This window comes from Coregonus lavaretus, assembly GCF_964263955.1.
Source record: "Coregonus lavaretus genome assembly, chromosome: 3".
Taxonomy (NCBI): domain Eukaryota; kingdom Metazoa; phylum Chordata; class Actinopteri; order Salmoniformes; family Salmonidae; genus Coregonus; species Coregonus lavaretus.
Window position 1 is genome coordinate 76,596,048 of NC_139990.1, and position 13,956 is coordinate 76,610,003.

The following is a 13,956-nucleotide window of genomic DNA, read 5'->3' on the forward strand; positions in this document are numbered from 1 at the left end:
CACACAGACTGGTCTTAAACACACTCTTCTGTTGAGTGGTGGTCTCTGGTTCTCAGAACAACACACAGACTGGTCTTAAACACACTTCTGTTGAGTGGTGGTCTCTGGTTCTCAGAACAACACACAGACTGGTCTTAAACACACTTCTGTTGAGTGGTGGTCTCTGGTTCTCAGAACAACACACAGACTGGTCTGAAACACACTTTTTTTGAGTGGTGGTCTCTGGTTCTCAGAACAACATACAGACTGGTCTTAACCACCCTCTTCTGGCCAGGGAGAGAGAGGAGAGAGAGAGGGGTAAGACTCTGGTCAGGGGGAGAGAGAGGGGGGTAAGACTCTGGTCAGGGGGGAGAGAGGAGAGAGAGGGGGTTAGACTCTGGTCAGGGGGAGAGAGAGAAAGAGAGGTGTGATGGCTGGCTGGGTCTGGCTCAGGACCGTGGGTGCAGCTCAGTCCCACCCTTTCAACTGTAACACAGGAAGCAGGTGTAGGCTAGAACAGACTGGAGCAGCTGCACCTTATTATACTGCTGATGGAACCACCTCCCTCTCTTTCCCTCCCTCTGTTCTCCTCTGATATCCCCCTCTTTCCCTCTCTCCCTCCCTCTGTTCTCCTCTGATTTCCCTCTCTTTCCCTCCCTCTGTTCTCCTCTGATATCCCCCTCTTTCCCTCCCTCTGTTCTCCTCTGATATCCCCCTCTTTCCCTCTCTCCCTCCCTCTGTTCTCCTCTGATATCCCTCTCTTTCCCTCCCTCTGTTCTCCTCTGATTTCCCTCTCTTTCCCTCCCTCTGTTCTCCTCTGATATCCCCCTCTTTCCCTCCCTCTGTTCTCCTCTGATATCCCCCTCTTTCCCTCCCTCTGTTCTCCTCTGATATCCCCCTCTTTCCCTCCCTCTGTTCTCCTCTGATATCCCCCTCTTTCCCTCTCTCCCTCCCTCTGTTCTCCTCTGATATCCCCCTCTTTCCCTCTCTCCCTCCCTCTGTTCTCCTCTGATATCCCCCTCTTTCCCTCTCCCCCTCCCTCTGTTCTCCTCTGATTTCCCTCTCTTTCCCTCCCTCTGTTCTCCTCTGATATCCCCCTCTTTCCCTCTCTCCCTCCCTCTGTTCTCCTCTGATATCCCTCTCTTTCCCTCCCTCTGTTCTCCTCTGATATCCCTCTCCTTCCCTCTCTTTCCCCCCCTCTGTTCTCCTCTGATATCCCTCTCTTTCCCTCTCATCTTCTCCCTCTGTTCTCCTCTGATAACCCTCTCCTTCCCTCTCTTTCCCTCCCTCTGTTCTCCTCTGATATCCCGCTCTTTCCCTCTCTTCCCCTCCCTCTGTTCTCCTCTGTTCTCCTCTGATATCCCTCTCTTTCCCTCTTTCCCCCCCTCTGTTCTCCTCTGATATCCCTCTCTTTCCCTCTCTTTCCCTCCCTCTGTTCTCCTCTGATAACCCTCTCCTCTTCTCCCTCTGTTCTCCTCTGATTTCCCTCTCTTTCCCTCCCTCTGTTCTCCTCTGATATCCCTCTCTTTCCCTCTTCCCCCCCCTCTGTTCTCCTCTGATATCCCTCTCTTTCCCTCTTTCCCCCCCTCTGTTCTCCTCTGATATCCCTCTCTTTCCCTCCCTCTGTTCTCCTCTGATTTCCCTCTCTTTCCCTCCCTCTGTTCTCCTCTGATATCCTCTCTTTCCCTCTTTCCCCCCCTCTGTTCTCCTCTGATATCCCTCTCTTTCCCTCTCTTTCCCTCCCTCTGTTCTCCTCTGATATCCCTCTCTTTCCCTCTTCTCCTCCCTCTGTTCTCCTCTGATATCCCTCTCTTTCCCTCCCTCTGTTCTCCTCTGATATCCCTCTCTTTCCCTCCCTCTCTCTCTCCTTTCCTCGTTCCGCTGGTTTAATCACGTGCCTTCCCAGCAACCCCTGGGAGTGGCAGCAAGCAACAAGGACCGTTCTGAAAGAGTGAGAGAGCGATTTGTTTCACCACGTCAACGCTGCTCCTAGCTCTCTGAAGACCTGCCCATCAGACAAATCACTGCTGATGCCTTATCCAGAGACAACATGGCCTCCTGGCGAGGCTAGGATAACATAGCGGCTAGCGTAGCAGGACTCTGCTGACTGTACCTGGGCCTAAAACAATATAGTAACTGGATGGAGCTTTAGTTACCGCTGCTAAGCTAGCTACCTCTTCTGTCGTCAGCCAGTATGGCCCTAAAAGGTCCAACACTAATAAAATTGTGCTTTATTAGGCATCTTGAACGTTCATTAACTTTTAAAACACGTTTCAATGGGCTCACTGATCCTTAGGAGCTTGACAGCCAACCAAGAGTCAAAAAGATGAAACAACCATGTTTTTGATGGGAACGCTTTGTTCAAAACACTACAAACATCAATACTCCCATGTGCTGAGAATGGAAAAAATCCTAAAATGACAAGTTGTCAACAGCAGATCAGCAAGTGAATAATTGAATGGGACTATGCCTAGTAGGACAAGGCTTTTTCTCTTTCCAACCTTCCACCCGTCTGTATAAGTCATTAGGTAAAATGCCAGTATTTCTGATCAAATAACATGGATTGATCTAGAGGAGTTATTCTCAATCAGAAGGTGAAATAACGTTCTGGTGTTTAATTGCCATGTCAGAGAGAGGCAGGTCCATGTACTGCCTGTCTGGCTGTTCAAAGGGGAAATTCCCCCTCAAATTAAATACTTCCGCTAAATGTGAACGTTTAAAATCAAACGCCATCCCTTCGGCTGTCTGCAATTACTCCTGAGGAGAGGAGAGCCAATTAATTGATTAAAAGAACTCAAACACTACAGGAACAATTTAAACATTATTAGAAAAGCGGCAGGCTCCATTTGGCATGATATTTAACCTCCTTCCCCCAATGAGATGCTAATGCAGAAACGTGATCTGAGGGATCTGAACCTGAGGGAAAACACAGATGAATGCCAATGATTCTGAGAGAGGAGAGAGAGAGAGAGAGCGGGAGGGTAAGATTATGGAGCGTATCTGGTTGTGAATAGTCATATCATACCATGTATTATGTCTAAAACATTAACGTGACCCCAGACGGCAGTTAGCAGTTACAGGTCACTCTCCATCCCTTACCCTCGTACCCCGCACACACACCCCTCCCCGTACTGTACCACAAACACACACACACACACACACACCTCCCCGTACTTTACCACACACCCCCCTCCCCGTACCGTACCACAGAGACACACCTCCCCGTACCGTACCACACACCCCTCCCCGTACCGTACCACACAGAGACAAAGAGAAAGAGGATGTAGATGTCCTGCAGATCAAGCTGCTGTACTGTAAAACTAAACCACAACTGGAAAGGTAGCGGTGGTACAACAACAACAATGTTAGTAGGAAAAATGCATAACTGCTAACATAACTATATATAATTTTTTGTCTTTAGAAATTCAATTCTAGCACATTATCTGAAAGAATGTCCACAATATTCCAACCCTCCACACACACACTCCCTGGTGTTCCTACCTTGAACGTGACAGAGGCCTTGGTGCAATAGAACCCTATGGAGACAACAGGGTCTTTAGGTGTGTTCTGCTGTGGGCTGGAGCCGCCTACACCTCCCTCCTCCCGCTGCTGGTAGAAGCCTTCCTCTCCCTCCTCATCCTCAGCTCCCACGATGGCTGGGACGAAGGACCAGGCCCAGGACACCCAGCCCTGGTCCCCCTCCTCCCCCTGCATGTAAAGCTCTGTGCTGGGGTACTGTCCTGCCATGGCCTGGGCCTCTGGGTCTCCTTCCAGACCTGAGGAACAATAAGACACAACACAGATCGGTCAGCTCCATGTCAATACACTGGAAGGCTGGGGGACTATGGGAAGGCTGGGGGACTATGGGAAGGCTGGGGGACTATGGGAAGGCTGGGGGACTATGGGAAGGCTGGGGGACTATGGGAAGGCTGGGGGGACTATGGGAAGGCTGGGGGACTATGGGAAGGCTGGGGGACTATGGGAAGGCTGGGGGACTATGGGAAGGCTGGGGGACTATGGGAAGGCTGGGGGACTATGGGAATAATTGTGTTTAGTTCATTAGGATCCCCATTAGCTGTTGCACATGCAGCAGCTACCCTTCCTGTGGACCAAACAGAACACAAGTACAGAACACGTTTAGACATCAACAACCTAAGTGTCCTGTAAGAAGATAGACATCAACAACCTAAGTGTCCTGTAAGAAGATAGACATCAACAACCTAAGTGTCCTGTAAGAAGATAGACATCAACAACCTAAGTGTCCTGTAAGAAGATAGACATCAACAACCTAAGTGTCCTGTAAGAAGATAGACATCAACAACCTAAAAGTCCTGTAAGAAGATAGACATCAACAACCTAAGTGTCCTGTAATGAGATAGACATCAACAACCTAAGTGTCCTGTAAGAAAATAGACATCAACAACCTAAGTGTCCTGTAATGAGATAGACATCAACAACCTAAGTGTCCTGTAATGAGATAGACATCAACAACCTAAGTGTCCTGTAATGAGATAGACATCAACAACCTAAGTGTCCTGTAATGAGATAGACATCAACAACCTAAGTGTCCTGTAATGAGATAGACATCAACAACCTAAGTGTCCTGTAAGAAGATAGACATCAACAACCTAAGTGTCCTGTAAGAAGATAGACATCAACAACCTAAGTGTCCTGTAAGAAGATAGACATCAACAACCTAAGTGTCCTGTAAGAAGAGGACCCTTGCCAAATGAAATCTGTTTGACATATCAATGTCCCATAGAGGCAGAATATTGATGAAAAGAAGACACTTTAATAAAGTCCAATGTGTTCAACCATATTGCTCTTAGCTACTGTTTAAACACTCAACTTAAAACATAGAACCTTAAACCTTAAAACAACAAACCCTTGCGGACTTAGTGATAATGCAATTATAGGAACTCTCATAATTTCAGGGAATGAATGAACCATCAGTGAAAGAAAACACAGCTTTGATTACACGTCAGTCAGACAGCGGCGTGACGTAGCCCTCAATGAATTTGGTCTTCCTGTGGGTTGGACTGAAAGTTGATTCAGCTGGGAGCTGAACACTACAAACAACTGAAGGCAGAGCCAGAGAGGACTCAGCAAAGTTGATTCAGCTGGCAGCTGAACACTACAAACAACTGGAGGCAGAGCCGAGGCACGCAGGTGAGGCAGGATGTAGTGGTTTTCAGTCAGACAGGCAGTCAGGTAGGCAGACAGGTAAGCAGGCATTCAGTCAGATAGGCAGCCAGTCTGTCAGTCAGATGAGAAGGCAGCCAGTCAGGCAGCCAGGCAGTCAGTCAGTCAGGCAGCCAGTCAGTCAGCCAGTCAGTCCATAATGCTTCAGACTAGAGCAGTGGTTCCCAAACTTTTTCACTCATGCCCCCCTTCCATCATCAGCAATTTTAAAGTGAATTTCCTAACAAAGAAGAGGAGTAGGTGGCCAGTACGTTGCAATACACTTTAGTGAACTATTAACAGAATCTATTTATAAAATAATACATATGGGAGCAGTCAGCCTAAAAAACCTAGCGGAGAAAAACGTTAGCTGGCATGGGCTAATTGATCTGGACATTTCTGACAAGTTTTAAATAGTTATAAATAATTCCTTAAAAAGCAGATCTACAATAATAATAATGTGGGGGGAGGGACTCCCCTGCCGACCCCCAGCTTGGGAACCACTGGGCTAGAGGGTTCAGCCCAACCAACCTGCCTGGCAGCATCCTGACTGTAGAGTCCTGTTCATGGCTAACCAAGGGCTGAATCACAGCGACCACAGTCAGTCAAAGGCCTTGGCCAGGACCAGGGGAGAGGAGCTGGGGGGCTGTGGGCTGCAGCCAAACCACTCGGCCAGGGGCTGGGGCCAACGTGGCTCCCCTGACCTATGAACCTATCCCATCGTGTCCGTTTCCCTGAGCTGGCCTGCTCCCCTCTGCGACAGCCAGCGGAAGCTGATGTCAATAGACAAGAATGTGCTCTCTCTCTCTCTCTCAAAACAATACCCCACGTGAGGTCACAGCACAGGAATCCCACAGGCTTAGGCGGTGAAAATTATGTCATGTTTTAATTAAATCTTTCACTTTGCGAATTGGCAGTTGAGAAATCCACTGTTGTGGCTTTTTCTGGTCGTCGTTTTTTTTAAACTTCCTGTGAGTCTTTGAGGTGTCAGTTCTACACACCAAGCACTTCTACTTCCAGCCCTGCCTGCCTGCCCACTCAGATAGATTTGAAGTTGTGAAGCAATAAAAAGAAAGAGTAATTAAAAATCAAGTGATCAGAACTGTGGCTGGGAAGAGGCTTTGAAGTGTTAATCCTGGTAGTGACAGAGACAGACAGACAGACAGACAGACAGGGCCTCCAGATTCCCTTAGAGATAAAAACCCTCTGGCTATGTCCCAAACCACACCCTGTCCCCTAGTGCACTACATAGGGAATAGGATGCCATTTGGAACACGTGATAAAAAGATGCCACTGGAACGGTTTCAGGTCTCTGACCAGCAGGTGAGGAGTGAAATGTTCCTTTCCCCCTCGGTGCAGTCTGAGCTGATCGCTGTGACTGGATGAGCGGTGGCACTACAGAGCTGAACAGTCAGACTGGATGAGAGGTGGCACTACAGAGCTGAACAGTCAGACTGGATGAGAGAGGACATTACAGAGCTGAACAGTCAGACTGGATGAGAGAGGACATTACAGAGCTGAACAGTCAGACTGAATGACTAGTGGCACTACAGAGCTGAACAGTCAGACTGGATGAGAGGTGGCACTACAGAGCTGAACAGTCAGACTGGATGAGAGGTGGCACTACAGAGCTGAACAGTCAGACTGGATGAGAGGTGGCACTACAGAGCTGAACAGTCAGATTGGAATAGAGAGGACACTACAGAGCTGAACAGTCAGACTGGATGAGAGGTGGCACTACAGAGCTGAACAGTCAGACTGGATGAGAGGTGGCACTACAGAGCTGAACAGTCAGACTGGATGAGAGGTGGCACTACAGAGCTGAACAGTCAGATTGGAATAGAGAGGACACTACAGAGCTGAACAGTCAGACTGGATGAGAGAGGACATTACAGAGCTGAACAGTCAGACTGGATGAGAGAGGACATTACAGAGCTGAACAGTCAGACTGGATGACTAGTGACACTACAGAGCTGAACAGTCAGACTGGATGAGAGAGGACATTACAGAGCTGAACGGTCAGACTGGATGAGAGAGGACATTACAGAGCTGAACAGTCAGACTGAATGACTAGTGACACTACAGAGCTGAACAGTCAGACTGGATGAGAGGTGGCACTACAGAGCTGAACAGTCAGACTGGATGAGAGAGGACATTACAGAGCTGAACAGTCAGACTGGATGAGAGAGGACATTACAGAGCTGAACAGTCAGACTGGATGAGAGAGGACATTACAGAGCTGAACAGTCAGACTGGATGAGAGGTGGCACTACAGAGCTGAACAGTCAGACTGGATGATAGAGGACATTACAGAGCTGAACAGTCAGACTGGATGAGAGAGGACATTACAGAGCTGAACAGTCAGACTGGATGAGAGAGGACATTACAGAGCTGAACAGTCAGACTGGATGACTAGTGACACTACAGAGCTGAACAGTCAGACTGGATGACTAGTGACACTACAGAGCTGAACAGTCAGACTGGATGAGAGAGGACATTACAGAGCTGAACAGTCAGACTGGATGAGAGAGGACATTACAGAGCTGAACAGTCAGACTGGATGAGAGAGGACATTACAGAGCTGAACAGTCAGACTGGATGAGAGAGGACATTACAGAGCTGAACAGTCAGACTGGATGAGAGAGGACACTACAGAGCTGAACAGTCAGACTGGATGACTAGTGACACTACAGAGCTGAACAGTCAGACTGGATGACTAGTGACACAACTACACCTTCCCACTCCACAGACACCAAGCCCCTCCTCCTTCTGTGCTGTGTGCACCAAGCCCCTCCCGTGCCCCTCAACAACACAGATGAAAGACCACTTCTTCCTCTCTAACAAAAAGCAGTTTCAACTCGGTATTTGCATTTGAGATTTGGGCCAACAGAATCGGTCAATTCCCCTTCTTTTTTTTATTTGTATATAATTATTAGATTATTATTATTTTAATTTTTTTTACACCAAATAAAAACGTATACACACGAACCTGCCCAAACCTGCATGTTCACACCCCCATCCCTTCCCTACTGTCTGCATTATTGTTTGCCACTTGGCCTTAAATTGTACCAATTTGTTTTTCTCAGTCGGCGTCGCCCATGCTATTTCAATATTTCAATAATAAATCATTTGATAATTCCATTGTGTTAATGATGTCGGATTGATTTCCACGTTTTTAATATACGTTTTTTCAAGATGAGTGATGAGAAGAGAATCGTCCAGCCCATTGGGTATCTCACTACACCCCCATATGCCACGTCTTGAAAAATGCAGACAGATGGATTAAAAGTAAGTTTACATTGTAATACTTCTGACAGCCAACTTTCTAACTCCGCCCATTACTTTTGGACTTCATAACATTCCCAGAAGGCATGGATTATTGAATCGTTGTTAGGTTTACACTTAAGACATGACTCTGCCGTTGTGCTGTAGAATGTGAATTTTGTCTCTTGTATAATACATTCTATACATTAGTTTATACTGGATTAAGTGTACATTTTCGGTAAGTGTACATTTGTTAGTTATGGCCCAACATTCCCTCCATCTTGTGCCAACATCAGTTATTTTTAAGTCTTGGTTCCAACAGTTTTTCCTAAGAGATTGTCAGTTGGATATGCTCTCTGCAAGGATTTCTATATCTTACCTATCAATCATATGAAAATCATTTTCTGACTCAAATAAGATTCCCTCAAGGTTGCTCTGATGTCGAAAAGATTTCAAATCGAAATTTAGTGATAAGTAACTTTAAAAATGCATGTATTTGAAATGATCTACATTGGTCAGTCCAAAATTACTTTTTAATTCTGTCATGGAAATAAATGAATTTCCTGTTACCAAGTCATCTACGGTTTCTATGCCTTTAGTTTTCTATGTGGACCAATTTATCAGTGAATTCTGAAAAGCTATCCAAGGATTGTTCCATAAGGTTGTGTTTTTAGGGAGTGATATTGGTTCTTGTAGAATACGTTTCATTTTCTTCCATATAGTTACAGTGTTCTTAACTAGGAAGCTATTAATGTTCTTAGCTTTATCCTTTGAAAATGGACACGTGAAAAGATTCTGGGGATGAGCATCTTCAGTATGTACCCATCGTTCCTCTTTAGTGTATTTAACTATATGGAACCATGCCATTTTAAAGAGGTTTATTCTACCTGTAAGATTTATGGGAATATTATTACATTTAATTAGATCTGTTTCATATTGTTGATTAATGGAATAAAGTTATCTTTATATATTTCTTGTTTGTTGTCACTTAAACATTCTAAGTATTTCATATTATTTGTGGTCCACATAAAGGATTACTGTAGATTATTAGTTATTCTTTTTCTTTTTCGGGGGTTTTCAACATTAATTTTATATCCTGAGATTTTAGAGTATTCTGAAAATATGTTTTGCAAATGGGGCATTGCGTTTTCAATATTGGTCAAGTATAATCAGGAGATCATCTGTAAAAAAAAAAAAAATGTTTAGTTTCTATTCATGTTTATCAATACTGATACCTGTTACGTGTGGGTCCTGTCTAATTCTTTCTGCAAGCGGTTCAATTACCAGGGCAAACAGGAGGGGGAGAGAGGACATCCATGTCTTGTGCCCCTTTCTAAAGCAATTTCATCAGATAATACATTATTTGTGTATATTTTTGCTTTAGGACATTTATTCAATATTTTTATAAAATGTATTATTTCAGCTGGAAAGTTAAAAACTTCCAAAGTTTTGAATAGAAAAGGCCATTCAAGACGTCGAAAACCTTTTGGCATTAACAGCTATTATTGATAAATCTATAATTTTGTTTTTTTGCATATTGTATTAAACTGAAACATGTTCTTGTTTGTGTCTATTTTTTATAAACCCTGTTTGATATGTATCAGGTCTGGTAAGATACTTTTGCTATTCTATTGCTTATAAGCTTTATTATTATTTTATTGTCACAATTTATTAAACTTATGGGTCTATAATCAGCAGGGGATGCTCCAGATTTTCCTGGTTTTAACATAACAGAAATAACTGATTGATATATGGAGCTAGAAAGTATTGAATTGAGTGACGTGTGTTGTCATTTGTGTAAATAGGTGGACTACTTTGTCAAAATGTTGAACAGAATTCTATGGGAAAGCCATCCATTCCTGGTGCTTTTCTCCTAATGTTTTAACAGTATCTAATAATTTATGTATTCTTGGGTGATCTCTGTTTTTAGGGATTCTTTTTTGTCTGCTGATAATTCCTTCAGAGTTGTTGAGTCTAAGAAGGCTTTACGATCCGTCCAACTGTTGTTTCATTACGATTTATATACATTTTAAAATAAACTTTAAATTGTCATTAATCGCGTTGTTGTTTCTAATTACTGTTTTGTATCTTTACCTTTTACAATTACAACTGCTTTAGCATGTATTTGTTTTGTGAGAGCTGAAAAATATTTACCAGGTTTACTTGCCATTAAGTAGTATGCTTTATTTGAGTTTAACATGTAGTTGTTGGCTCTCTTCAAGAGTAAAAGATCATATTCGTGCTTAAGTTAAAACATTTTATTTTCTTCTTTACCTTGTACGATTTTTTATGGGCTTTTTCTAAGATACGCTACATGACCAAAAGTATGTGGACACCTGCTCGTCAAACATCTCATTCCAAAATCATGGGCATTAATATGGAGTTGGTCCCCCCTTTGTCTGCTATAACAGCCTCCACTCTTCTGGGAAGGCTTTCCACTAGATGTTGGAACATTACAGCGGGTACTTGCTTCCATTCAGCCACAAGAGCATTAGTGAGGTCGGGCACTGATGTTGGGAGATTAGGCCTGGCTCGCAGTCGGCGTTCCAATTCATCCCAAAGGTGGTTCAATGGGGTTGAGGTCAGGGCTCTGTGCAGGCCAGTCAAGTTCTTCCACACCGATCTCAACAAACCATTTTTGTAAGGACGTCGCTTTGTGCATAGGGGCATTGTCATGCTAAAACAGGAAAGGGCCTTCCCCAAACTGTTGCCACAAAGTTGGAAGCACAGAATCATCTAGAATGTCATTGTATGCTGTAGCGTTAAGATTTCCCTTCACTGGAACTAAGGGGCCTAGCCCGAACCATGAAAAAAAGCCCCAGACCATTATTCCTCCTCCACCAAACTTTACAGTTGGCACTATGCATTGGGCAGGTAGCGTTCTCCTGGCATCCGCAAAATCCAGATTCGTCCGTCGGACTGCCAGAAGGTGAAGCGTGATTCATCACTCCAGAGAACACGCTTCCACTGCTCCAGAGTCCAATGGCGGAGAGCTTTACACCACTCCAGCCGACGCTTGGCATTGCACATGGTGATCTTAGGCTTGTGTGCGGCTGCTTGGCCATGGAAACCTATTTCACAAAGCTCCTGACGAACAGTGTTTGTGCTGATGTTGCTTCCAGAGGCAGTTTGGAACTCGGTAGTGAGTGTTGCAACCGAGGACATACTTTTATATATCTAGTGTAGTGATTTTTTTTTTTTACATTTTAATTTCTAAATCAGATTTCACTTTAGCGCAGTATGAGATTATCATTCCCCTAATGTACGCCTTAAAGGCATCCCAAATGATATCGGCGTCAGCTTTTCTCTGTTTCGGGTCTAGAAGATGCGCACCGTTTATTCTCCATGTGTATTTTCTATTGATGTAATTAAACATGATACCGGAGGATGTCAGGGGAAAGGGTTTATTCTTATTTATCAGGATGGCTGCACCTCTGCTGTTATTACAGTAGGTGGCAGCATAGGCCACTCCAACCCAGCTCCTTCTTAGATGTTTTCTCTCTCTCTCTCTCTCTCTCTCTCTCTCCCTCTCTCTCTCCCCCTCTCTCTCTCCCCCTCTCTCTCTCCCCCTCTCTCTCTCTCCCCCACTCTCTCTCTCCCCCTCTCTCTCTCTCCCCCTCTCTCTCCCCCTCTCCCCCTCTCTCTATCCCCCTCTCTCCCTCCCTCCCTCCCTCTCTCTCTCTCCCTCTCTCTCTCCCTCCCTCCCTCTCTCCCTCCCTCCCTCTCCCTCTTCCTAACTCTTCTCATATTTCTCTAAACCTTTATATTTCTTTTTTGCAGACTTCAATTCATTTCATACAGAGAGGAGGGAAAACACTGGTTAATGGTGAGTGATTGAATGTTTTGGTGAATGACACACAGGCAACTTAATGTGTTCCACGTATTATACATAACATTAATAAAGCATTGGTTGGATTCCACCTAAAACTCACACTGATTCACACACAGTCACACTAACACACTAAGAAACTCTTTCCAGTTCATTAGTTAGAAAAAGAAAACACCTTCAAATGGACGAATTAATATTCCCTTTGAAAATGTTCTTAAGAGAACCACAGGCAATTAAAAGTCACGGCCTATTAATGTGTCCTGAGTGGGAACACACTGAATCCATTACACTCTCTCTCTCTGTCTGTCTCTCTCTCACACATCATCAAACACACACACACACAGTCAAACACACACACAGGCAAACCCACACACACAGGCAAACCCACACACACAGTCAAACACACACACACAGTCAAACACACACACAGTCAAACACACACACAGTCAAACCCACATACACAGTCAAACCCACATACACAGTCAAACACACACACACACACAGTCAAACACACACACACAGTCAAACACACACACACACAGTCAAACACACACACACACACAGTCAAACACACACACACACACAGTCAAACACACACACACACACACAGTCAAACACACACACAGGTTCTGTTCCAACATTGCAGTTACTGGAACAGGCCACAGTCAACGGGAGATAGACTAGACCCATTACACACACACACACACACAGGGAAACACACACACACACACACACAGCAACACACACACACACACACACGGTGAAACACACACACGGTGAAAAACACACACAAACAGGGAAACACACACAAGGAACCAGACAGAGACAGAGTGCTGAAGCCCAGCAGGCCACTAAAACTAAACGCAGCCAAAAGCACCCTATGGGGAACATGTGAGATGTTTAAGTGATGTCAACTATGTATGATGGTGGGATCGTATTGCACAGAGCATATTCAAATCCTTCTTTCATATGTCAGTAAAAGCACGGAGGGCCTTAATAAAGACAACAATATGTATAGTGGCCTCTGTGGCGACTGTCCAACAGCAGAATGATGCTCCAAACAACTAACAGCAATATTAGCACACAACTGGATCATCTCTCCAAAACATGTTTAACCATCTTCAACCATCTCCGTCTAGAACTCTTCCTTCAAAACAATTCAGATTTATCCTCCAGTTATTCAGTGAAACACACTAACAGTCCCTTTGCCTGTCACTGAACAACACACACACACGGTGAAACACACACACACGCGGTGAAACACAAACACACACGGTGAAACACACACACACACACGGTGAAACACACACACGGTGAAACACACACACGGTGAAACACACACACACACGGTGAAACACACACACACACACACGGTGAAACACACACACACACACGGTGAAACACACACACGTTGAAACACACACACCAGAACAAGTCTGCTTCCCTCCCGTTTCTCTCCATCTCCTCCAGCGTAACAAGATGTGGAGTGCTCAGTTTCCAAGCAGCGGTCCCCTCTTGTATATTTTTGTGATAGGATACTAATTCATTCTCAGGGTCCCACATAGCAGTAGCATGACACCAATGCTTACATCTGGCATCGGACAGAGAAGGGAGCCCGTGCCAACTAACACTAAAGTTCCAGCAAACGAGAGAGAGAGAGAGAGAGAGAGAGAGAGAGAGAGAGAGAGAGAGAGAGAGAGAGA

At 44.8% G+C, this 13,956-nt stretch overlaps 1 protein-coding gene across 1 annotated transcript in view; it reads right to left on the reverse strand.

The window, feature by feature from the left end:
- The window catches only part of LOC311108668 (intermembrane lipid transfer protein VPS13B-like), a gene marked incomplete at its 3' end in the record, with an annotated part of 212,574 nt that overhangs the window by 110,797 nt on the left and 87,821 nt on the right, over nucleotides 1-13,956 (reverse strand). The window contains 1 exon segment of the mRNA XM_084151375.1: nucleotides 3,481-3,755. Within this exon segment, the coding sequence (XP_084007501.1) occupies nucleotides 3,481-3,755 (275 nt within the window).